The 27231-nt window shown below is 36.1% G+C and overlaps 1 protein-coding gene, 1 non-coding gene and 1 pseudogene across 4 annotated transcripts in view; 1 reads left to right on the top strand and 2 right to left on the bottom strand.

The window, feature by feature from the left end:
* Positions 1-27231, top strand: part of HAT1 (histone acetyltransferase 1) — a 69949-nt gene that overhangs the window by 32689 nt on the left and 10029 nt on the right. For all 3 annotated transcript variants that reach the window (XM_036879132.2, XM_036879133.2, XM_036879134.2), the window contains exons 5-10: positions 3161-3340; positions 3614-3735; positions 4236-4340; positions 4662-4768; positions 16266-16417; positions 19390-19506. In XM_036879132.2, the coding sequence (XP_036735027.1) occupies positions 3161-3340; positions 3614-3735; positions 4236-4340; positions 4662-4768; positions 16266-16417; positions 19390-19506 (783 nt within the window). The remainder of the gene's footprint in view (positions 1-3160; positions 3341-3613; positions 3736-4235; positions 4341-4661; positions 4769-16265; positions 16418-19389; positions 19507-27231) is intronic.
* Positions 7246-15418, bottom strand: LOC118909052 (28 kDa heat- and acid-stable phosphoprotein-like; annotated as a pseudogene).
* On the bottom strand, positions 16881-17014 carry LOC118909054 (small nucleolar RNA SNORA70). Its single transcript, XR_005023470.1, has one exon. It is a non-coding gene; the product is annotated as a small nucleolar RNA SNORA70 (small nucleolar RNA).

The following is a 27231-nucleotide window of genomic DNA, read 5'->3' as shown; positions in this document are numbered from 1 at the left end:
TTTGCTTATTTTTTAGAATATCTTAGGTATTCTCAGAATTCATGTTGAGTCTCTGCCACTTTAGCCAAGTGAAGGACAGCATGTACCACTTACTTAGCATACCTTTAAAATTTTATATCAAAATAACTCACCAATGGTTTTTAGGATTAGACACTAAGGATGTAATTTTGTTTTCAAATGTGTATTAATAGAAATATAAATGTAAAAATACTTATGTCATAGCAGGCTAGTAGTTATTCTCTGGCACATTACTTTAGGTGATGATGAGGAAAAGGAAACATTAATTCATGGGAACATCTCATGTGTAATAGTATAGAACATTGGAAGCTGAAATGACCATAGTCAGAGAGTATACAATCTAAATAAAACATTTCATCATGACTCACCTAACATATGACCTAAATAGAATAGTTACTTTTTATACTTTACTTTTTAAAAAGATAATGCCAAATACTTGGAAAACATCTGTATAGCATGTCTTTATTAATATATCAGGGTGTATTCTAGATTCTTGATCTATTGAGCTTAATTTCTTTTCCTTTCTATAAGTATATTTTTAAATAATTTTAATTAAAGTTTAGAATAATATTCATGAAGATAGAGCATTTTTCAGTGATCTTCAGAAATAAAATCTAAACTTTTAGCCACAAGCATTGGAATTTAAAAGGTTTCAGTTAATCTTTAATATTACATTGAATTAAAGGTGACAGGTGGGTTTTTCTCTGGTGATGATTTCATTACCTGTATTTATTATTAACTGATTTATTGTTGAGTAATCCAATATGAAAAATGAATATTTGAACTAAAATATATTCTTTATAAAAGAATACAGATCTCTAAGGCATGGTGGTTATAGGATTTTCTTAGAACATAACCCGTTGAATAGAGAAATGCAGACATTTTTCCTTCATTGAAACAAAGTTCTGAATTTTAGGTTTAAAGAGCTATTTGGCTTTATGTTGTGTATTTTATATAATATATCAGGTACACATTTCTCTAACCTATTATATTTAACAGATTCCTTGCTTTTAAACTTACCCTTTTATTCCCCTGTGCAAGTTCTTAATGTCAACGTGCCCAGAATAAAATATTTATTTGAAGATATTTATTTCAATAAATAGGTATCCTTTGAAGGCTGAAAGTTAAACATTAACTCTCAACTTAGTTGAGCTCAGATCTTTAGGTTGCTCTGTCTTCCACCAGAACTGCTACTTGAAACTTAGACCTCTATTCTAAGAAACCCTTGAAGTACATTTGATGCAAGATATGTGAAGTTATCTGATCGTGCTTTGTAATGCCTTGTTGAGAAGACAGGACATTCGGAAAGTTTTTAAAAGTTAAAATTACATGCACTATAAGTGCTTTGAAGTGTTTTCTTTTAAACTAATGGATTATAAACCTCTATTTAGAAGTTGTATTTCTTGACTTTTTTTTAACTTGAACTAAAATTATACTACTTTACCCACCACTACTTTGGATTTTAATTGCCACACAACAAATCTATTAAAACTATCCCTTACTGTTACAGTTTTGTCTTATAATTGTTGAAATTGTACAGATTCCATAAAATATGCTTAAATTCTCTTCATGTAAGATAGCAGTTTAAAGAAGAAATATTTATCAAATAGTACTTTAAAATAGCAAAAGTAGTCCTATCAAATAGTTTCTTTGATCTTGAAAGTGAATGGATTGCAAAGATTGGGGTACATATTACAAAGAAGCTTTTGGGCAAAATGTTGAAGAGATATATTTTAAATAACAACTCTTTCTTTATATAGCTATAAACACATTATATATAAATGTTGGTGGTACCAGAGCATTGAAAATAAAACTTGTTTGTGATAAACTCCATCCTTGGTTCTCTATCCTAAAATGTAACTGAATGATAATAAAGTGCTATTCATCTGCAGGTGCATTGCTTCTACTTAGTTAAAGGATGGTTGAAAGAACAGGAATTAGTAGCATGTTGTATTAGCCTTTTGTAGTGTATTTTGTCCGAAGCATCTTAATTTCCCTGTTTTGAATGCTAAGTAGCAAGGGTCTTGGTTTAGAACTAATACCCATCATGCATGTAAACGGTATGAAAGAGCTGCTTAGTAAGTTAACACAAAGTGTTCTTGTGTCAGTCCTTGTGGAAATAGATACAATACAAACATTACAGCTGAACTCACGGCAAACTCCGTTTAGTAAAAACCTGGCTTTATTGTTCAGGAAAAAGTTTGAATAGAATGCAAGCTCATTTTGTTGAATGTAATGTCAGGCTTTTAGGGACTGTATTGAGGGATAAGGTTTTGTTAAGTTGAGACCAATTCATTAAGTTTTATTGCCTGGTGAGAAGCAGTAATACTTCATTGTAAGACTTCATCAAATATTCATGGTTAAAGAGAAGTAGTAAATGTATTCAATCAAGTGGTCTTTTGGGGTTTTGAAAAGGATTATGAAGTCTGCTCAGCTGATAGTTTTAACATTCATTGAAGTTGTTTGACAAGGGTAATTTTAATCTTTGAGTTTAATTTTGTCCAGGCTTGTCTCCTTTTACTGTCACAAATCCAAGTCTATAAAAATTGTGTCACATTATAGGGATGAGTGGATAATACATCCATTCATATAACATGTATTTCCCAAGTAGTTATATTTTTTAAATTATCATCTTAGTTTCAAGTTCAGTGTATGAGGGAGTTATGGCCTGTCTACTTGTTCATTGTAAGGGTAGCATTCATTTGGTCAGACTAGCCTCACCTCACTACTGCTGGTGATCTTTTCACGTCTTGGATAATAAGGTCTCCTTGACACACATAAAATAAGAAGCAGCCTTTTGTTTCAGCCAGTTCAAATTGTCCTTGAGATATAGTCAGTGTTTTCTATATGATGTTAGAAATTTCAGTAGCATTGCCCTCATTCTTGGACTTGATTTCAGGCTGCTGGCGTCGTCCCTTTTATTTGTATGGTACACTTTGCTCATCTCAGACTTGTGTGGCAGTATCCTGTGCACATGAAACTCATCTTTTCTCAGTTCTCTATATGTTTACTTCTTAACTGTGAACTGAAGTTTTGTGATTTTTGTGGGGTTTTGTCCATTTCAAAGAAATTAGGCATACTCAACCAAAAGTCAGATTTGTTATTAATTTTTTTCTTTTGTCCTTTAACCTCCATTTCTTAGGCAGATGATGTTGAGGGCAAAATAAGACAAATCATTCCACCTGGATTTTGCACAAACACAAGTGATTTTCTTTCTTTGTTGGAGAAAGAAGTTGATTTCAAGCCATTTGGAACCTTACTTCATACATACTCTGTTCTCAGTCCAACAGGAGGAGAAAACTTTACCTTTCAGATATACAAGGTAGAGTTAAATCTCAGTATTTCTTGGGTCAAAGTATTCCATTTGCCTGGAATCTGTATGCTGTTTTGTTGGGTTCTTTTCATGATTTATTCTAACTTGAAGAAATAAGCTTTTGTTAGCTTTAAAAACAAGGCTTTATTTTATGTGTGTGTCTATATACACATTTTAATCTGAGACTTCTAAACATTTTCTCACAGGATAGTTTTGTGTTTTGCAGACTTTTGCTTACCTCTGTGATGAGTTTCACCTGACTTTTCCTGGCTTTTTCCCTAGGCTGACATGACATGTAGAGGCTTTCGAGAATATCATGAAAGGCTTCAGACCTTTTTGATGTGGTTTATTGAAACTGCTAGCTTTATTGACGTGGATGATGAAAGATGGCACTACTTTCTAGTGTAAGTACAGTTCTAAAGCAACAGTAGACCTTATTACCTCCACAAAGCCAGCATTTTAATTGTGGCGGCCCAATTATTGGGACAGTATAATGATATTTTTCCCAGGAAAGAAAAACTATTGTTTATGAGGCTTGAGCTTTCCTTCATTATGCTTTGGGAGACCTTGAGAATAGAGCTGAATTAAATGCTGTTGTCCGTTAGGGCCCTGAATGTAGGCTTAAACAGTAAAATGAGCTTTGCCTGTGTTTTCTTTTACTTGCCACCTATTCATCTTTATAATAGGCAAGTGCACTGAAGTGATGTAAAGAGGTCTGATTTATCCAAGTTGCTGCACACCAATTAAGTGAATTGAACATTCAGAACATAGCAGGTGTACCCATTGGGCCCTCACAGAGTAGCTTGCTGACACTGAAAATTCAGTCAGAGAATGGAAAAGAAAATGGACACTGCATGGGAGCGTGACTGTAATTGACCTGCTTGGCTTTCTGTTTTATCTGCAGATTTGAGAAGTATAATAAGGATGGAGTTACGCTCTTTGCGACCGTAGGCTACATGACAGTCTATAATTACTATGTGTACCCAGACAAAACCCGGCCACGTGTAAGGTAATTGGCAGCACAACACGTGCCTTGTCTTTTATTTCAGAAGAAGGAACTGCTGAAGTTTCCAATACTTGTTATAATAGTGTTGATTTGTTTAAAAAAATCACCATTATTCATTGGCTATGTACTGATTTATTTCATTGTTCCCTTTGAAACACTGTGGAGGATTAAACCAGTTTTGAGTATCTCTATAATTTTTGGGTTTCTTGAAGGTGGATTGAAGAAAAAGTCACACAGACTTTAAAATGTTCATAACACTTGTGATTTGCAATTTTTAAATTGGTCATGTGATATTTTAATCTTAAAATAATTTCTTTACTGTAGTCAGATGCTGATACTGACTCCATTTCAAGGTCAAGGCCATGGTGCTCAACTTCTTGAAACAGTTCATAGATATTATATTGCATCTCCTTCTGTTCTTGATATTACAGGTATGCAAAATTTAATTTGTTATTGGAAGAGCCATTCTAAAAAAATCTCTTCTTCACTGATTGATTTTGTTTGTGTCAGGAATAACTATTCTGTTTTTAATTACAGCATTCTTCTGGGGTCTTTTTGGAACTGTCTAAAAATGGCTTGGAGTTACATTTTAAATCATAACTTTGTGAGATTGGATTGCATCTCTTAAGTATGAGGTGCTTATTAATTGAACAAATTAATGAAGATAATGAACTGAATATAGGGAAATCTTGGTCAGGCATAAATACAGGGCAAGTGTGATATGACTTATTTTTTCAGTTTATTTGGCAACATTTGCATTGCTCAGAGGCCATACTCTAATTTTCATGTAGAGGCAGAATATTCTAAACCTTACTGAGGAAAAGAAAGCCAGAGTAAGTAATTCCTAAATAGAAAACATATTTCTTAAAGCTTGTTTTTTTTTTATTCCTAAAATGCATGCCTTCACAATAGTAATTTGTAAGGTAAAACGTCAGCCTATTTTTTTTGGAAACATCTTTTAGTATGAATTAGCCCTAGAAGTAGTATTATGAATAGGATGCTTAGGAGAAGGAAAGAGACTCTACTCTTTAAATGGAGAAGTCATCATTAGATGGAATGATAAATGATAGTATGTAAACATGTGAACTACCAAAGAAGAAAGTGGCTAAAGGAACAGTTATTGTTATTACTTTCTTCCCCTTGAATAATACTTTTAAATTCATTACTTATAAAGTTGTTGATTAGGACTGAAGTCATTTTTTTTCCATGAAAAATAGTATGCCAGATATTCACATCCAAATTGTGTATTAAATTTTGTAATTCTGAAAGTTTGAATATATGTTTGTTTTTAAAAATTGCAGTACTTAACATGCACTGAAGTATTAGCTGCTTAAAATGCTATTAGAATTTTTATCAATTTGTTTACAGATACCAAAAAAAAAAGTACTAGATGTGGAACTAACAAAACTATGAATAGGCTAATAGGCAGATTATTAGTTTCTTCCTTTTTTCATGTAATACAGTAGTTTTACCTGCCCAGGGTAAATAAAATAAAAGTTACTCCAAAACAGATTTTTAATTGATCCTATAGATGAATAAACTGGAGAGAAAGCGTGGTATTTTTAAAAAAGAGTTCCATTTTTATAGAGCTGAATTATTTTTTTACCTGATTTTCATGTTAAATGGTTTGGAAACTTGGGAGATAAAGAAGTAATTACTAAAGTTTTTTATGTCAAAAGTTACAAATTACTTAAGTGACACCTTCACTAGCTAAGTTACTTGCAAAATTATAGGAACCTAATACAAGATAACACTTCTTTTTAACTAAGCTTAAAATTGTTTAGCTTCTGTTTACTTATAGAGATTGGACTTGATGCTACATGAAGAGACTTTTTGGTGATTTGAATCTGGAGACTTAGAGTTCACATAAGTAGTCTTTGTCTTTTCTAGTGGGTCATGTCCCAGCAGGGGTTGTTTCTGTGAAGCCTCTTAACTACTTTCTTCTGTCTACTCCAACCAATAAAGTCCTTGATGCTTAGTACCAATTAGCAGATAAAGAATTTTATTTCTTAAATCTCAATGAAGAGTCAATGGTAATGGTAACCTTTATTCATTGCAAACTGAAGTTTAAAGAGAAAAGGCTAAACATACTAAAGTACTTCTGAATTTGAAAACTGGGTATTGGCCTTTTTTTTCAATGTTAACATTTCTCAGCATTATATTACTAAGTATGCTTATCAGCTATTCTTATTAAGATATTTCCCCTAGATTTCCATATCCAATCCTTTAAAAAGAAAAATACTCTTTGGTCATTTTAGCTGCCTATATTTTATATATATATTTAACTCTGTGGATCATGAGCAGGCTCTGGATCTCCCTTTGCAATACAGGATATTCTTTATATTGAGGTGGCATTTTGCTTACTTGACATACAGCCAGATACGAAAATAATGAAAAGTTCCCATTGATGGCCTGTGTTATAGGATAGATAGGTGTTTGTGGTACAGTTGCCACCCTTTTTCCTTTGTTAGAACTTAATTTTAAAGTAAAATACTGGAAGATAATTCTTTATATCATGTACCATCTTTTGAGGATGTCAGTATCTTAAGATATGTAGTATTTGAATACAGATCAATTATGTGACCTTTAAATAGAATCAACCATTTGTTTCTTCCAGAATTATGAAGGGAGTGGTAGTAGAAACTGATCTTGAGCTAAATATATATCAGTATTATTAGTCTATCAATAGTATATTAAAAGCTAATTGTATCTGTCCTTAAAATGTTCCTTATAGTACTGAAATATATAGCTTTTTAGAATATTATCTGTAAATTTTTTATATTTAGGTGATTGTCCTATTATCTCATTTCTTTAGAATATGAGTTTTCTATATATATATCTCATGAATATGGAGAGGTTTCTTTTTCCAAAATGAGAGGTCACTTAGGTTGTTAGGTGATATCTTTAACTTAGAAAAAAACTCAGTTTTTGATCCCATGTTTCACTATAGATTTATATTCAACAAATTACATTTTAAAAATTTATTGTTTATTATTGTAGCATAAAAACAAAGGAATTGAAGAATATCACATTATTGGGTAGCACCATTTTAAGTTCATTTTCAGGCTGACGGTTAAAATGCTTGGAAGTTGGTGACTTGGCTCCTTATATTAAGCTGCAAATAAGCCTTGTCTGTAATGGCTTATTTAAAGCTAAATGGAAATTTGTTGCATATTTGTTTGATTTATATGAAAATTTCAGGTAACAGTGTGGGGTGAGATTTTAGATTTATCTCAAATGTAATTATTTTTACCATGTTTTTTCCTAAACTTCTGAGATTATATAAGTTACTTAACAAGTCACTCATACTAAATTTTCTTTTAAATAAATATTAGCAATGCTGTTTGTTTTTTTTTTCTAAACCAGATCAGAAAGAGGTGGACTTGGAAAAACTGACATTGGATAAATGTATGCCTCATCTCTTAGTACTTTGAAACCTTTTTTTGAAGAGATGTTTGTTTAATAGTTTGTCACTTAGTAGAGGTTTAATTAAAGCAACTTCATTGAGGTATGAGTTCCATACCATAAAATTCACCCATTTTAAGGATACAGTTCAATGATTGCTAGTATGTCTGCCTAGTTTTGCAATGAGAGTTATATTTTGTGTAAAAGGTAAGTTTCAAAATTCATCTTCTTATATGTGGCTATCCAATTGTCCCAGCACCATTTGTTAAAAAGACTGTCCTTTCCCCTATTGAACTGTCTTGCTACCTTTTTGGAAATCAGTTGACTGTACATGTAGAGATTTATTTCTGGACTCCTTAATGATCTATATGTCTATCCTCTGCCAGTATCATACTGTCTTGACTTGATTAGTTTACTGTGGTTTTATATTGAGTTGGTTTGTTTTTCTGTGATGGTAATGTAAAGTTTAAACTGCCAAAAGTATAAGTTGCATTTGTAAAGCATGTTTTGCCAAGATGCTGCAGAGTAAACAGAAGTTTCTTGAAATAATCAATGAGTAGGATTGGGTACTGGCCCTGGCCAGGTGGGTGGGAATAGGGTAGGGAAGGATAGAAAGAGGAGACGTCAGAGGGGATTGGCCAGCGACAAGCCATGATCCTCAGGGACCTTGCGGTGCAGGCCCCCAGAGGACAGCTTCTCTGAATGAGCACACAAGCAACATAGAGGAGGGGTGGTTGTCACAAACTCATGTGTCATTGACCCTGGCACAACTGCCCCCAAAGGTAAAATCTACCTGACAAATGGAAACACTTCTTACCCCACCTCCCAGACACACCCCACCTCCCTACAGCCCCCCACAACAGGGGCCCTGAAAACAGCAAAAACATTCAAATGGTTACATAGGAAATGCATCTGCATCTTTTAATCTCTAAGATAGCAGCTCTCCTTCCTCCACCTACCTCCAGCCTTCCTGTTTCCCCAGATTTTTGTGAGGAGATTTATGTGAGGAGACCCCAAGCAGGGACTTGTAGCTGTGAGGGGCTGCTGCAGTGGTGCCAGGCCATAGGGTGGGAAGACACAGCATAGGTTCTGGCAGCAGGGCCCAGTTGCTTGGTGTTTCCTCCTACAGGCCATGCTTGCTCATTCAGGGTGAATGGCTGCATTTATTTTCCTGACAAAGTTGCTTTTGTTTTCGTCTCTTCTTATTTTTTCCTTGTGGCTTCCTGCCCCTCTTTCTGCTCTTTTCAGATCATCACCAGCCAGGTGAAGTCAGCCTTGGCCTACTCAGTCTTTGTAGCTAACTGCATCTTCATGTAATGAATGCTCTTTTGCTTTCTCTTCTCAGTGTCTTCTTGTTCTCTCCTTGAAAGCTCCTTTGGCCTGTTCCCATCATTTGTGTGACCTTTCTGATTGTCCATGCCACCAGGTTGGGATTCCTGATGTTGATTAGCCCTTCCACACCTTTGCTGGGAGTCGTCTTCTTCATTCTCACTCTCTTCTGAGGCAAGAGATTTTTTCTCCTGTTTGGAGTCACCTGCAGCCCTAACTCCACCCTCTTTTCTTGTTCCCCTTCTTCCTGGCCTCTGCTTTTCAGTCTGAAGCTGTGTGCCAGTCTCCTTGGGACTCCTGTATTGCCTACCCAGCCTTCGTGGCCTCCCTGTCTCCCCTTTTGGACATCACCACCCTAGTGGTGGCAGCACATGATAGAGAGTTTTGAAAATGAGGACGTGAAAGTCTTTCAACTGTGTTCTTTTTCAAAACCGCCTTGGTTATACAAGATCCCTTGTATTTCCATAAAAATTTTCTATTTCTGTTTTCTATTTCATTAATGTCCAGTTTAATTTTTATTATTTTTTTGCTTTTTATTGCTTTGGGTTTAATTTGCTTTTTTTCTAGTTAAGATCGAAACTTAGATTATGGATTTGATGTCTTCCTTCTTCTCTAATATAGACATTTAAATGTACAAATATTGACATATTTACATATATATTTATATATCTATAAGCACTGTTTGAACTGATCATATAAATTTGTATACATTGTGCTTTCATTCAGTTTAAAATATTTTATAATTCCCCTTGAAATTTCATTTTGATCCATGGATTATTTAAAAGCATGTCCTTTAATTTCCAAATATTATGGATTCCCAGATTTCCTTCTATTGTTGATAATTTAATTTGATTATTGTCATGACTCACTTGTTTTTCTTTATTAAATTTTGTTTTATGGACTACCACAGGGGACCGTGAAATTTTCCTTAAAGGGCTGTGTAATAAATATTTTAGGCTTTGTAAGCCAAATGCATTCTTTTTTTTTTTTTAACAACCATTTAGAAACCATTCTTTATTCACATGCCATACAAAAACATGATGGGTGAGATTTGTTCCATAGGCCATAGTTTATTGATCCTTTGCCTAACACATGGTCTGTCTTGGAGAATGTGCTTGAAAAGAATGTGTATTTTGTTGATGGGTGCAATGTTATATAAATACCAGCTAGGTCAAGTTGGCTGATAGAGATGTTCAATTCTTCCATATATATGCCGATTTTGTGTACTTCTATCCATTATTGAGAGTATAGTATTGAAATCTCCAGCTATTTCTGTTGAATTGTCTATTTCCCCTTTTATTCTATCAGCTTCTATTTAATGTATTTTGGGGCTCATTAGTTGTGTATGTAATTGTGATATCTTCCTCATTAATTGTCATTATAAAATGTGCCTTTTTTCTGTTTTTGTCTTAGACTCCTTTTTCCCAATTTTTTTATTGTGTTAATATATTTTTTGATATTTTTAAATTGAAGTATAGTTGATACACAATGTTATATTGGTTTCAAGTATACAACATAGTGATTCAACAGTTATCTACATTATTACATGATTAAATGCTCACCCCAACTAATCTAGTTAATATCAACACAGAAAGATGTTATAGAAATATTGAATATCCTCTGTGCTGTACTCTCATCCTGACTAATTAATATTATGATTGAGATTCTTTGTCTCTATCCCCTTCACCTATTTCACCCACCCACCACAACCCCTCCCATATGGTAACCACCAGCCACTCCTCAGTGTTTAGGAGTCTACTGCTGTTTTGTTCATTTTGTTTTGCTTTGTTTTGAGATTCCACAAATAAGTGAAATCATAAGGTATTTGTCTTTCTCTGCCTGGCTTATTTCACTTAGCATAATACCCTCTAGGTCCATCCATGTTCCTGCAAAAGGCAGGATTTCTTTCCTTTTTATGGCTCAATAATATTCTTTTGTGTATGTACCATATCTTTTTATCCATTCAACTATTGATGGACGCTTTGGTTTCTTCCATATCTTGGCTATTGTAAATAATGCAGCAATAATCAAAAGGGTGCATGTATCTTTCAAATCGGGGAGTTTGTCTTCCTTGGGTAAATTCCTAGAAGTGTAATTACTGGGTTGCATGGTATTTCTATTTTACGTTTTTCATAGTGGCTGTACCAATTTACATTCCCACCAACAGTGTAGGAGGGTTTCCTTTTCTCCACATCCTTAACCAATACTTACTATTTCTTGTCTTTTGGATAGTGGTCATTCTGACTGATGTGAGGTGATAATCTCATTGTGGTTTTCATTTGCATTTCCCTGGTGGCTAGGGATATGGGACATCTTTTTGTCTGCCTGTTGGCCATCTGTGTGTCTTCTTTGGAAAAATGTCTATTCAGGTCCTCAACCTTTTCTTTAATTGGGATATTTGTGTTTTGGTTGTTGAATCTTATGAGTTCTTTGTATTTTGGATGTTAACCCCTTATCAGATGATCATTTATGAGTATATTCTCCCATACTGTGGTTACCTATTTGTTGTATTGAGGGTGTCTGTTACTGTACAGAAGCTTTTTAGTTTGATGTAGTCCCACTAGTTTAATTTTACTTTTGTTTCTCTTGCCCATGGAGATGTATCCAGAAAAAAATTGCTCATGTTTATGTTCAAGAGATTTTTGCTATGTTTTCTTCTTAGAGTTTTATGGTTTCATGTCTTATATTTAGGTACTTAATCCATTTTAAGTTTACTTTTGTATATGGTGTTAAGACAGTAATCCAGTTTCATTTTCTTGTATGTAGCTGTTTAGTTTTCCCAACACCATTTATTGAAGAGATTGTCTTTTCCCCTATATTCTTGCCTCCTTTGTTAGATATTAATTGACCATATACATGTGGGTTTGTTTCTGGGCTATTCTGTTCCAATGATCTATGGTTCTGTTCTTGTGTCAGTACCATACTATTTTGATTATTGTAGCTTTGTACTGTAGCTCAAAGTCAGGGAGCATGGTATCTCCAGCTTTGCTCTTTCTCAAGATTGCTGTGGCTATTTGGGGGTCTTTTGTTGTTCCATATAAATTTTAGGATTATTTGTTCTAGTCTATTGCAAAATACCATTGAATCTGTTAATTGCTTTGGGAAGGATGGCCATTTTGCCAGTATTAATTCTTCCTATCCATGAGCATGGGATAGATTTCCATTTATTTGTGTCTTCACTTTCTTTCATCGTATCTCATAGTTTTCAGAGTACAGGTCTTTCACCTTCTTGATTATATTTATTCCTAGGTAATTAATTATTTTTGATGCAGTTGTAGTTATTGTGGTAATGTCTCAAGCTCTATTTTACCTGTTATTAATATAGCCACTCCAGACCTTATATTGTTCGTATGGTATGTCTTTTTCATGCTTTGACTTTAAGCTTGTCTTTGAATCTAAAGAGTTTCTCTTATAGACAGCATATAGTTAAATCTCTTTTTATCCAGTCTAACAATCTCTGCCTTTGTTTTGGAGTGTTTATTTACTCTTAATGTAATTATTGCTATGGTTGGAATTATACCTGCCATTTTGCTCTTTGTTTTCTATTGTTGCTTTTTGTTGTTCTTGTTTCTCCTTTACTGCCTTCTTACGTAAGTAGATAATTTTTAGTGAACTATTTTAATAATTCCTTTGTTGTTTTCTTGACTTAAAAAAATTTTCTCAGTGGTTGCTTTAGGGATTATATAATATGTATCTTCATTTATAGTAAACTACTTCAGATTAATATTCAATTCCAGTAAAAAAAATTGCTTCATTATAGTTATTCACTCTCCATCCTATGTGCTACTGTCATATGTATCTTTATATATTGTAAACCAGACATTGATTTTGTAATTTTTTTCATGTAATTGTTTTCTAAATCAGTTGAGAGGAAAAAAGAGAAAAAAATCAACTTCTATGTTTCTCTTCATAATTATTGTTGTAGTGAATTTCTTCATATGGATTTCAGCTTGAAGAATTTCTTTAGTATTTCTTGTCAGATAGATCTACTAGCAACAAATTTCTTCAATCTTTACTTTCTAGGAATGTCTTTATTTCACTTTAATTTTCAAGGATAATTTTGCTGGATACAGAATTCTGGATTGCCCAGTCCCCCCAATACTTTCAAATGTCACCCCACTGACTGCTGGCCTTCTTTTTATTAGTCTTCCTCTTGCTGTTTTCAAGATCTTCTGTTTGCCTCTAGCTTTTGACAATTTGTATGTTTTAGTGTGAACCCCTGTATTTTTCCTAATTTAAGTTTGTTGAGCTTCCTAGATTAGTAGATTCATGTTTACCATCAAGTTTTTGACTATTATTTCTTCGGATACTCTTTCTGCCTCTTCTTTCTTTTAGGGACTCCTATTACAGTGATGTTGAAACACTTGAATGGCTTTAATTTAGGGATGCACCAGAGTCCAATTTATGTTTCATAAAGTTGGGAAGTACAGATAAAGAGAATTAGGAGGTAATTTAGTAGTTGAAAAAACTACTCATGTTAGCACATAGGATAAGGAATCAGAATGTTCTTCAGGTTTCTAAGTGGCTTGTATAACTGGATAGTGCAGCCAAATTAATACAGGAAAGATTGAAGAATGGGATAGGGTGTCTAATCTTAGGTTTACTTGATGATTTTCTCTGTAGGTCTGTATATCAGTTATTTAGTGTTGATTTCATTATTGTACATTCCTAATAAATCGTGATTTCATACCAACTAATGTAATGACAGAATTTCACTTCTTATCCATTAAAACCATCGTCATTAATATTTACTTAATAATTACATGCATATATTAATAGTGAAGTGCTACATAGACATATAAAAAGGTATTCAGTACATGTGGATTGAATGAATCAGTGATTGAATAATAACTCAGGATCATAAAATATTACCCATACTTCAGTCTTTTTGTTTTATAAACAGCTTTATTGAGATGTAGTTAACATATCATATAATTCACTTTTTAAAGTGTACAGTTAATTTTTTAATGATATTTATGGTATGGCCATCACCATAATCTAATTTTGGAATACTTCCTTCTCCTATAAAGAAACCCAGTATCCATTAGCAGTCACACTGCCCCCCGTTCCTAGCAACCACTGATTCACTTTTTGTCTTTGTAATAAGATTTGCCTATTCTGGATATTGGAGTCATACAATATCTGATTGGCTTCCTTCACTTGGCATGTTTTCAAGGTTTATCTCTTTTGTAGTCTGTATTAATACTTCTTTTTACTGCCAAATAATATGGATAATATTTTATGGATATACCCATTTTAATTATCCATTCATCAGTTGATGGAATTTGTATTGTTTCCACTTTTTGGCTCTTATGAATAATGCTACTACTAATATTCATGTATAGTTTTTGTGTAGACCTATGTTTTCATATCTCTTAGGTATTTAACTAGGAGTAGAAATGGTAGAAAACTTGGTATCTGTGTTTCATCTTTTGAGAAACTACCAGTTTTCCAAAGTGGCTGTACCATTTTACATTTCCTCAAGCAGTGTGTGAGGGTTTCAATTTCTCCACACCTTCATTAACATCTGATAATTGTCTTTGTGTTGATAGTCATCCTAGTGGACATGAAATAGTATTTCCTTATGGTTTTGATTTGCATTTCCTTGTGGCTAGTGATGTCAAGCATCTTTTCATGTGCTTATTGTGCATTTGTATATCTTCTTGAGAAATGTCTATAGAGAATTTTGCCCGGTTTTTAATTGGGTTTTGTCTTTTTCTTACTGAATTTTAAAACTTGTATATGAAAAGTCTGGATACAAGTCCCTTATCATATATATGACTTGCAAATATTTTCTCCCATTGTGTGGGTTGTCTTTTCATTTTCTTAACACCATTTGAAGCATAAAAGGTTTAAATCTTCATAGCAATAATTACAAAAGTCACTTTTGTCATTGTTGCTTGTGCTTTGGTCCTGTTTGAAGATCATTGCCTGACTAAAGGTCATGAAGATTTGCTCCTTTGTTTTCTTCTGAGACTTTTATAGCTTTATAAACTCATATTTAGTTCTATGATAGATTTTGAGGTGTTTTTGTTGTTCATGGTGTGAGCAAAGGGGTCTAACTTCATTCTTTCAGCTTGTGGAGATCCCATTGTCCAAGTTTCATCTGTTAAAAGACTCTTTTCCTCATTGAACTGTCTTGGCACCCTTCTTAAAAATTGACTGTAAATGTATGGGTTTATTTTTAACTCTCAGTTCAGTTCCATTGATATCTAAGTCTATTCTTAAGCCAGTACCACACTGTCTTTATTACTATAGCCTTGTAGTATGTTTGAAGTCAGGAAATGTGAGTTCTTTAACTTTTGTTCTTTTTCAAGATTGCGCTGGCTATTCTGGGTTCCTTGCATATCCATATGAATTTCAGCACAAGCTTATGAATTTCTGCAACAGAAAGGCCAGCTGGGATTCTGATAAGGGTTGGTGGATGATTTGTAGAGTATTGATATTGTAACAATGTCAAGTCACCATCCACAAACAGCTCAGATTTTAACATTCTTTGCTTCAAGCCCTCTCTACTCATCAGAAAATAAGAAGTGAGGTGACTTGCCCAAGGTCCTCACCTGTGAATGACAGAACTGGGACTCAAACTCCTGTCTACTGCTTAGTCTAATGTAGATAACAGACAAACGTAAGGGAAGATATATGCTATCAGATGGAATGAAAAAAAGATGGAAATCATATTCTCATTTTATTCCCTACCCTAACTAAAAAATATCTTTTTGTAAAAGGAAGACTTTTTTTTTAATGGCGTGAAAGTAGTATAGTAGAGTGTAAAGGTTACTGGATTAAAGAAGTTAAATTAAAATTAAGCATTGAAACCTTTAGCTATCAGAAAATACTTGCTTTTGGAATTGATCATCCAAACTTGAATCTCCTGTTTATACAGCTACTTTAATTGAAAATAAAACTAAGATGCATATGATAAGACACTAGTCAAGAAGTTACATTTGAAAGGTGTAAATCTAATTTCCAAATAATGTATGTAATTGCAGAATGCTTGTACCTATAATTTTATTTGTCAAAGATAATAGAGCCATTATTTGACTTATAAGGAATAATCCTTTCAATGAAATTGTAACTTTTATGTAAGTCTCTTAAGAATATTTGCCCTTTTAGCCTAGCATGTGTTTTGAAATTGAAAATGATGAAGAAATTGTGTTGGGTAAAGGAAATGTTATTCTGCTTTTTCTTTAGCGGAAGATCCATCTAAAAGCTATGTGAAATTGAGAGACTTTGTGCTTGTGAAGTTTTGTCAAGATTTGCCCTGTTTTTCCCGGGAAAAGTTAATGCAAGGATTCAATGAAGATATGGCAATAGTGTCACAAGAGAAGTTCAAAATAAATAAGGTATTTTAATTCTATAGGAGGAAAACATGTAAATTTTGAGGTTCTTGTTTTTTTGACAGGAAGTTGGATTTATTGGTGGGTGTGAGAAAGGAGAGGACAGCACCAAGGCTGTCATTATTGCAGGGCCTACCATTTTCCCAGGAGGCCATGATTAGGAATGTATTTGACCCCACAGCTGTCTGGGATAAGCTGCTTTTCAGCTACCAAGTGTCCAAATTCACCTGCATTTTACTTAGTAAATCCCCACTTCTTGGATAATCTGGCAGCCAAGGAACTTGAACTCGGCCCTGTGTTGGGCCTCAATCACATGCTCCTTATTCTGCCACTTGGTGCAGGTGGACATGATGAGTTGGCCAATGTGAACTCGATCCTGTGCTGTGGGGCTTTCCAAAGGTACCCCAAATACCTGTCTGGATTCTAGCGTGGGGACAGCATGAGGTCAGACATAAATGTTCTCTGAAAGGGCTGTCTCCACCGTCCCTTAGGACCACTTATACAAGCCTGCTGCTTGTATAACTATCGAGGAGGCTACTGTTTGCAGCCATTGCTGCAAGGAATCAACACTTTTTTCTTAAGTCCATAACTTAAACAGTGCAAGAACATTTAGAATACATGTGTAGGAAGTAACAGTGTTTAAGATTACTAGGTCTGAAGCCAAATTGCCTGGGTTCAAATCTGGTTCTACCACTTGTTCTGTGACTTAGGGCAACTCAGTTTACCTCCTGTGCTTTAATTTTTTCATTAATAGAATGGGAAGATAATTGACTTCATGGCTATTTTAAGTGTAACAAGCAAAACCAAGATGGATAGTAGGATCTTATTTTTGCTTTTTAAGAAACTGTTTATCTAAACTGGTAAAGTAGTTGTTAATCCTGGAGACAGTGTTGGTGGTGTTAAAGGGTAGAGTAAAACACTTAACTTGCACTTTATATACTTTTATATCTTTGAATTTTAAAGTATTGTTTTAAGATAAGTACAGCAAAAATTATGTGGTAGTCCAGAGGTAGAGGCAGTCAGTCTGTTATACATATGTAGGCAAGGGAATCAGGGTATTTCCTGAGAGGGATGCATTTGGTCTAAGCCTTGAACAAAGGGTAAGATTTGGATCATGAAAGTATGCAGGACGAAGGGTGCGCTGGCAAGGACGAGCATTTGGTCCTGTTGCCCTCTCCTCCCCTGGCTTCTAAGGCACTTTAGTTCCTGGCTTTCTGCTTACCACTGTGGTAATCTTTTTTGAGATACTTTTACTGATTTCTGCTCCTCTGTATGTTCCTTAAATAACAGTTCTTCCCCAAAGTTCTTTATTGAATCCTTATTTCTTCTCATCCTACTTATTCTCCCTGACATCTCTCATCTAAATTTCCAATCCTGAGCTCCAGCTATGTACTAAAAGTTCCCTGGTCCTTGCCCTTCAACAAACAACTTAATTTGAACAGAAACTTTCCATCTTCTTCTACATTAAAACATTTTCATGGCTTCCTGGCTTTAAGATAAAATATGTATTTTAGAAATAATTTATTTCTATAGACTGTATTAATTTAAGCCTTTTTTTTTTCTTCTTAGAGGAATCAAAACTCCTTAGTGTGGCACACAGAGCGCCTCATCATCTGGTCCCTGCCTTGCCTGATTTGCTAGCCTCTGCTTCCTACTGCTTTACAACATGCTCTGGCTTGACTGAACCTCCTGCCACTTCCCAGCTGTGCTCCATCTTTACTCCTTTTATGTCCCTTTGCATCTACTATTCCCTTTGCCCTAGACATCCCCTTCTGTTCCTCCATCTTTGGCTGGCCGGACAGTACTCATTTTTTCAGGCTCAGCTCAGGTGTCGCTGCCATCAAGTTCAGATATCTTCCCAATCTACCTATACCTGACCTTTCCCTTCCCCCAGTAAATATATGAGAAACAAATACAAACATTCAAAGCTATGGGCTTTTTCTTTGGTTTCAGTAATATAAAAACTTCCTGATGCTCCCAGTATTTCTTTGTTTTTCTGTGTCCTCTGTCACTGTACTATAGGATTCTGACCTCCTCTTTACATTATGTCTGCTTTTCCTGGATGATCTTAACCAGTCTTATGCTTTTAACTCTTGCTTGTGTACTGATAATGCTTAAATCCTCACCCTTAGACTAGAATTTTCTTCAGATTTATATGTTCTAGCCTCCTAAATCTTCCCTAGGCTGTGAAAACTCACTGTCACACTACACCTTCCAGAGCCAATCTTTATTCTTCTGTATTTCTAGAATCTTTGTTCCCTTAGTATTCTTACTTGTGCTGTTTCAGTTCATGCCCTCATCATTTTTTGCCTCATTTAATAGCTCAGCTTCCTGATCGGTCCCCCTGCCCTTCATTTTGCTACCATTTCTATGCAGCTTAGAGAGAATGTTTAACTTAAAACTCAAATTTATGTGCTTTGCTCACTCCCTCATTTAAAATCTCTCACTAGATAAAAGCCCAGCTCCACCACAGTGTGTAAGGCTGTGTGCTTCTGCTCCATCCTCGCTCTACTCCTACTCCTTGCTCTCACATTTTGTGTGGTAGCAGGGTCAAATCACTTCTTTTCTGCATGTGTGCATATGCGTGCACATGCACACACACACACACACACACACACACACACACACACACACACGCTGACCTCCCCTTTCTAGAATGGCATGCTCCTTTCCCTTTAACATTCAGTTCAGGTTTTACTCCCCCAAGAATCCTCTTCGATTTTACACTTTCCCAGGCTATGTTATCGCACAGCTGTACTTATTTCTATCATTAAATTAGCCATATGTCAGTCATTTGTATTACCCATTAGACTGTTAGCTTCTTGAGGGCAGAAACTATCTTTTACTGCTTTTTGTCTGATAGCTAGCACAATTTCTGGTCATGGCAGATATGCAATATATTCTGTGTTCTTTTGGATAAGTGTCACTGTTTTGTACTTTGAAAATGTTCATATTTTTATTTTGTTTCATTTAAAAAGCAACATGCTAGACGGGTTTATGAAATTCTTCGACTGCTGATAACGGACATGAGTGATGCTGAACAATACAGAAACTATAGGTTGGATATTAAAAGAAGACTAATTAGCCCATATAAGGTAGGACTTTCAAGCGTCTTAAAAATAATATTCTTATCACTGTTTAAAATGGGGGAGAAAGTCTATCAAATAACAGTGTATGGGAGAGTACGAATCACTTTGCTAAATAAATTTTTACGAAAGTGGAACTACTCTTCCAGTTCGTTACAAGAATTCTTTATTTTTTTTATTTTGATATTCTTAATGTACAATTACTTGAACAACAACATGGTTACTGGACTCGCCCTATTATCAGGTCTGCCCCACATACCCCATTACAGTCACTGTCCATAAGCATAAGATGCTATAGAATCACTACTTGTCTTCTCTGTATATACTGCCTTTCCCATGTCCCCCCTTACTACATTATGTGTGTTATCGTAATGCCCCCTTTTCCACGATATCCCTCCCTTCCCACCCACCCTCCCCAGTCCCTTTCCCTTTGGTAGCTGTTACTCCATTCTTGGGTTCTGTGAGTCTGCTACTGTTTTGTTCCTTCAGTTTTTGCTTTGTTCTTATACTCCACAGATGAGTGAAATCATTTGATACTTATCTTTCTCTGCCAGGCTTATTTCACTGAGCATAATACCCTCTATCTCCATCCGTGTTGTTGCAAATGATAGGATTTGTTTTCTTATGGCTGAATAATATTCCATTGTGTATATGTACCACATCTTCTTTATCCATTCATCTACTGATGGACACTTAGGTTGCTTCCATTTCTTGGCTATTGTAAATAGTGCTGAGATAAACATACGGGTGCATATGTATTTTTCAAACTGGGTTGCTGAATTCTTACGGTAAATTCCTAAGAGTGGAACTCCTGGGTCAAATGGTATTTCTATTTTGAGTTTTTTGAGGAACCTCCATACTGCTTTCCACAATGGTTGAACTTATTTACATTCCCACCAGCAGTGTAGGAGGGTTCCCCTTTCTCCACTACCTCACCAACATTTGTTGTTGTTTGTCTTTTGGATGGTGGCCATTCTTAACTGGTGTGAGGTGATATCTTATTGTGGTTTTAATTTGCATTTCCCTGATGATTAGCGATGTGGAGCATCTTTTCAAGTGTCTCTTGGCCATCTGAATTTCTTCTTTGGAGAAGTGACAGTTCAGATCCTGTGCCCATTTTTTTATTGGATTATTTGCTTTTTGTTTGTTGAGGTATGTGAGCTCTTTATATATTTTTGATGTCAAACTTTTATCGGATCTGTCATTTATGAATGTATTCTCCCATACTGTAGGATGTATTTTTGTTCTACTGATGGTATCCTTTGCTGTACAGAAGCTTTTTAGTTTAATATAATCCCACTAGTTCATTTTTTGCTTTTGTTTCCCTTGCCCAGGGAGATATGTTCATGAAGAGGTTGCTCATGTTTATGTCCAAGAGATTTTTGTCTATGTTTTTTTCTAAGAGTTTTATGGTTTCATGACTTACATTCAGGTCTTTGATCCATTTTGAGTTTACTTTTGTATATGGGGTTAGACAGTGGTCCAGTTTCATTCTCCTACATGTAGCTGTCCAGTTTTGCCAGCACCTTCTGTTGAAGAGACTGTCATTTCGCCATTGTATGTCCATGGCTCCTTTATCAAATATTAATTGACCATATATGTCTGGGTTAATATCTGGATTCTCTAGTCTGTTCCATTGGTCTGTGGCTCTGCTCTTGTGCCAGTACCAAATTGTCTTGATTACTGTGGCTTTATAGTAGAGCTTGAAGTTGGGGAGTGAGATCCCCCCTACTTTATTCTTCTTTCTCAGGATTGCTTTGGCTATTCGGGGTCTTTGGTGTTTCCATATGAATTTTTGAATTATTTTTTCCAGTTCACTGAAGAATGTTGCTGGTAGTTTCATACGGATTGCATCAAATCTGTATATTGCTTTGGGCAGGATGGCCATTTTGACGATATTAATTCTTCCTAGCCACGAGCATGGGATGAGTTTCCATCTGTTAGTGTCCCCTTTAATTTCTCTTAAGAGTTACTTGTAGTTTTCAGAGTATAAGTCTTTCACTTCCTTGGTTAGGTTTATTCCTAGGTATTTTATTTTTTTTGATGCAATTGTGAATGGAGTTGTTTTCCTGATTTCTCTTTCTGTTGGTTCATTGTTAGTGTATAGGAAAGCCACAGATTTCTGTGTGTTGATTTTGTATCCTGCAACTTTGCTGTTTTCCGATTATCAGTTCTAGTAGTTTTGGGGTGGAGTCTTCTGGGTTTTTAATGTACAGTATCATGTCATCTGCAAATAGTGACAGTTTAACTTCTTCTTTACCAATCTGGATTCCTTGTATTTTTTTGTTTTGTCTGATTGCCATGGCTAGGACCTCCAGTACTATGTTAAATAACAGTGGGGAGAGTGGGCATCCCTGTCTAGTTCCCAATCCCAGAGGAAATGCTTTCAGCTTCTCGCTGTTCAATATAATGTTGGCTGTGGGTTTATCATAGATGGCCTTTATTATGTTGAGGTACTTGCCCTCTATTCCCATTTTGCTGAGAGTTTTTATCATGAATGGATGTTGAACTTTGTCAAATGCTTTTTAGCATCTATGGAGACGATCATGTGGGTTTTGTCTTTCTTTTTGGTGTGGTGGATGATGTTGATGGACTTTCGAATGTTGTACCATCCTTGCATCCTTGGGTGAATCCCACTTGGTCATGGTGTACGATCCTTTTGATGTATTTTTGAACTCGGTTTGCTAATATTTTATTGAGTATTTTTGCTTCTACGTTCATCAGGGATATTGGTCTGTAGTTTTCTTTTTTGGTGAGGTCTTTGCCTGGTTTTGGTATTAGGGTGATGTTAGCTTCATAGAATGAGTTTGGGAGTATCCCCTCCTCCTCTATTTTTTGGAAAACTTTAAGGAGAATGGGTATTATGTCTTCCCTGTATGTCTGATAAAATTCTGAGGTAAATCCATCTGCCCCGGGGGTTTTGTTCTTTGGTAGTTTTTTGATTACCGCTACAATTTCGTTGCTGGTAATTGGTCTGTTTAGATTTTCTGTTTCTTTCTTGGTCAGTCTTGAAAGGTTGTATTTTTCTAGGAAGTTGTCCATTTCTCCTAGGTTTCCCAGCTTGTTAGCATATGGGTTTTCATAGTATTCTCTAATAATTCTTTGTATTTCTGTGGGTCTGTCATGATTTTTCCTTTCTCGTTTCTGATACTGTTGATTTGTGTTGACTCTCTTTTCTTCTTAATAAGTCTGGCTAGAGGCTTATCTATTTTGTTTATTTTCTCGAAGAACCAGCTCTTGGTTTCATTGATTTTTGTTATTGTTTTATTCTTCTCAATTTTATTTATTTCTTCTCTGATCTTTATTATGTCCCTCCTTCTGCTGACTTTAGGCCTCATTTGTTCTTCTTTTTCCAATTTCGATAATTGTGACATTAGACCACTAATTTGGGATTGTTCTTCCTTTTTTAAATATGCTTGGATTGCTATATATTTTCCTCTTAAGACTGCTTTTGCTGTGTCCCACAGAAGTTGGGGCTTAGTGTTGTTGTTGTCATTTATTTCCATATATTGCTGGATCTCCATTTTGATTTGGTCATTGATCCATTGATTATTTAGGAGCGTGTTGTTAAGCCTCCATGTGTTTGTGAGCCTCTTTGCTTTCTTTGTACAGTTTATTTCTAGTTTTATGCCTTTGTGGTCTGAAAAGTTGGTTGGTAGGATTTCAGTCTTTTGGAATTTTCTGAGGCTCTTTTTGTGGTCTAGTATGTGGTCTATTCTGGAGAATGTTCCATGTGCACTTGAGAAGAATGTATATCCTGTTGCTTTTGGATGTAGAGTTCTATAGATGTCTATTAGGTCCATCTGCTCTACTGTGTTGTTCAGTGCTTCCGTGTCCTTACTTATTTTCTGCCCGGTGGATCTATCCTTTGGGGTGAGTGGTGTGTTGAAGTCTCGTAGAATGAATGCATTGCAGTCTTTTTCCCCCTTTAGTTCTGTTAGTATTTGTTTCACATATGCTGGTGCTCCTGTGTTGGGTGCGTATATATCTAGAATGTTTATATCCTCTTGTTGGACTGAGCCCTTTATCATTATGTAGTGTCCTTCTTTATCTCTTGTTACTTTCTTTGTTTTGAAGTCTATTTTGTCTGATATTAGTACTGCAACCCCTGCTTTCTTCTCGCTGTTGTTTGCTTGAAATATGTTTTTCCATCCCTTGACTTTTAGTCTGTACATGTCTTTGGGTTTGAGGTGAGTTTCTTGTAAGCAGCATATAGATGGGTCTTGCTTTTTTATCCATTCTGTTACTCTGTGTCTTTTGATTGGTGCATTCAGCCCATTAACATTTAGGGTGACTATTGAAAGATATGTACTTATTGCCATTGCAGGCTTTAAATTCATGGTTACCAAAGGTTCAAGGTTAGCCTTGTTAGTATCTTACTGCCTAACTTAGCTCGCTTATTGAGCTTTTATATACACTGTCTGGAGATTCTTTTCTTCTCTCCCTTCTTATTCCTCCTTCTCCATTCTTCATATGTTGGGTGTTTTGTGCTGTGCTCTTTCTAGGAGTGCTCCCATCTAGAGCAGTCCCTGTAAGATGTTCTGTAGAGGTGGTTTGTGGGAAGCAAATTCCCTCAGCTTTTGTTTGTCTGGGAATTGTTTAATCCCACCGTCATATTTGAATGATAGTCGTGCTGGATACAGTATCCTTGGTTCAAGGCCCTTGTGTTTCATTGTATTAAATATATCATGCCATTCTCTTCTGGCCTGTAGGGTTTCTGTCGAGAAGTCTGATGTTAGCCTGATGGGTTTTCCTTTATAGGTGACCTTTTTCTCTCTAGCTGCCTTTAGAACTCTTTCTTTGTCCTTGATCTTTGCCAGTTTAATTATTATGTGTCTTGGTGTTTTCCTCCTTGGATCCTTTCTGTTGGGGGTTCTGTGTATTTCTGTTGTCTGTTCGATTATTACCTCCCCCAGTTTGGGGATGTTTTCAGCAATTATTTCTTCTAAGATACTTTCCATCTCTTTTCCTCTCTCTTCTTCTTCTGGAACCCCTCTAATACAGATATTGTTCCTTTTGGATTCGTCACACAGTTCTCTTAATATTGTTTCATTCCTGGAGATCCTTTTATCTCTCTCTATGTCAGCTTCTATGCATTCCTGTTCTCTGGTTTCAATTCCATCAATGGCCTCTTGCATCCTATCCATTCTGCTTATAAACCCTTCCAGAGTTTGTTTCATTTCTGCGATCTCCTTTCTGGCATCTGTGATCTCCCTCTGGACTTCATCCCATTTCTCTTGCGTATTTCTCTGCATCTCTGTCAGCATGGTTATGATTCTTATTTTGAATTCTTTGTCAGGAAGACTGGTTAGGTCTGTCTCCTTCTCTGGTGTTGTCTCTGTGATCTTTGTCTGCCTGTAGCTTTGCCTTTTCATGGTGATAGGAATAGTTTGCAGAGCTGGGACGAGTGACGGCTGGAAGAACTTCCCTTCTTGTTGGTTTGTGGCCCTCCTCTCCTGGGAGAACAGCGACCTCTAGTGGCTTGTGCTGGGCAGCTGCGCGCAGACAGGGTTTCTGCTTCCTGCCGGGCTGCTATGGAGTTTATCTCCGCTATTGCTGTGGGTGTGGCCTGTTTCGGGCCACTGCTCCAAAGTGGTGGAGTCGCGTTGGAGGGGGAGCGGCCTGGAGGCTATTTATCTCTGTAAGGGGCCTCCCTGCTCCCTGCAGCCCAGGGGTTAGGGTGCCCAGAGATCCCCAGATTCCCTACCTCTGGATTAAGTGTCCCGCCCTGCCCTTTTCAGACTTCCAAAAAGCACCTGCCAAAACAAAACAGCGACCACAAAAAAAGAAAAGAAAAAAAAAACAACAAATTTTTAAATTAAAAAAAAAAAAAAGGTGGCCACTCGTTTTTCTTTATTCTCCGGCGCCAGCCTCAGGCCTCTGCTCACCGGTCTTGCTGCCCTGTTTCCCTAGTATTGGGGGCCCTATCCTTTTAAGACTTCCAAAAAGCTCTCGCCAAAACTAAACAACAACAACAACAAAAAAAAAAGCGGTCACTTGCTTTTCTGGTGTCCTCCGGCGACAGGCCTCCGGTGTCTGCTCACTGTTCTTGCTGCCCTGTTTCCCTAGTATCCAGGGCCCCCTGCGCACGCACTGTGTCTGCACTCTGGCCCGATGGCTGGGGCTGGGTGTTCGGCAGTCCTGGGCTCCATCTCCCTCCCGCTCTGCCTATTCTTCTCCCGCCGGGAGTTGGGGGGAGGGGCGCTCGGCTCCCGCCAGGCTGGGGCTTGTATCTTTCCCCCTTCATGAGGTGCTGAGTTCTCTCAGGTGCGGATGTGTTCTGGATATTGTCCTGTGTCCTCTGGTCTTTATTCTAGGAAGAGTTGTTCTTGTTATATTTCATAGATATATGTGGTTTTGGGAGGAGATTTCTACTGCTCTACTCATGCCGCCATCTTCCGATCTCTCTGAATTTACTTTTGTGTATGGGGTTAGACAATAATCCAGTTTCATTCTCTTACATGTAGCTGTTCAGTTTTGCCAACACCAGCTGTTGAAGAGGCTGTCATTTCCCATTGTATATCCACGGCTCTTTTATCATATATTAATTGACCATATATGCTTGGGTTAATATCTGCACTCTCTATTCTGTTCCATTGGTCTATGGGTCTGTTCTAGTGCCAGTACCAAATTGTCTTGATTACTGTGGCTTTGTAGTAGAGCTTGAAGTCAGGGAGCGTAATTCCCCCTGCTTTATTCTTCCTTCTCAGGATTGCTTTGGCTATTCAGGGTCTTTTGTGGTTTCATATGAATTTTAGAACTGTTTGCTCTAGTTCATTGAGGAATGCTGTAGGTATTTTGATAGGGATTGCATTGAATCTGTAGATTGCTTCGGGCAGGATGGCCTTTTTGACAATATTAATTCTTCCTACCCAAGAACATGGGGTGAATTTCCATTTATTAGTGTCCTCTTTAATTTCTTTCAAGAGTGTCCTGTATATCTATTTTGTTTATTTTCTCGGACAACCAGCTCCTGCTTTCATTGATTCTTTCTGTATTATTTTATTCTTCTCAATGTGATTTATTTCTGCTTTAATCTTTATTATGCCCCTCCTTCTATTGACTTTGGACCTCATTTGTTCTTCTTTTTCTAGTTTCATTAATTGTGAGTTTAGACTGTTCATTTGGAATTGTCCTTCTCTCCTCAGGTATGCCTGTATTGCAATATATTTCCCTCCTGGCATGGCCTTCGCTGCATCCCACAGATTTTGCGGTGTTGAATTATTGTTGTCATTTGTCTCCATATATTGCTTGATCTCTGTTTTTATTTGGTCATTGATCCATTGATTATTTAGGAGCATGTTATTAAGCCTCCGTGTGTTTGTGGGCTTTTTCGTTTTCTTTGTGTGATTTATTTCTAGTTTCATACCTTTGTGATCTGAGAAGCTGGTTGGTACAATTTCAATCTTTTTGAATTTACTGAGGCTCTTTTTGTGGCCTAGTATATGATCTATTCTTAAAAATATTCCATGTGCACTTTAGAAGAATGTGTATCCTGTTGCTCTGGATGGAGTGTTCTGTAGATGTCCATTTGGTCTATCTGTTCTAATATGTTGTTCAGTGCCTCTATCTCTTTACTTATTTTCTGTCTGGTTGATCTGTCCTTTGGAGTGAGTGGTGTGTTGAAGTCTCCTAAAATCATGCATTGCATTCTGTTTCCCACTTTAATTCTGTTCGTATTTGTTTCACATATGTAGTTGATCCTGTGTTGTGTGCATAGATATTTATAATACT

Source organism: Manis pentadactyla, chromosome 6 (genome assembly GCF_030020395.1).
Source record: "Manis pentadactyla isolate mManPen7 chromosome 6, mManPen7.hap1, whole genome shotgun sequence".
Lineage (NCBI taxonomy): Eukaryota > Metazoa > Chordata > Mammalia > Pholidota > Manidae > Manis > Manis pentadactyla.
The sequence above is the reverse complement of the archived record's forward strand: the minus strand, read 5'-3'. Positions and strand labels throughout refer to the sequence as shown.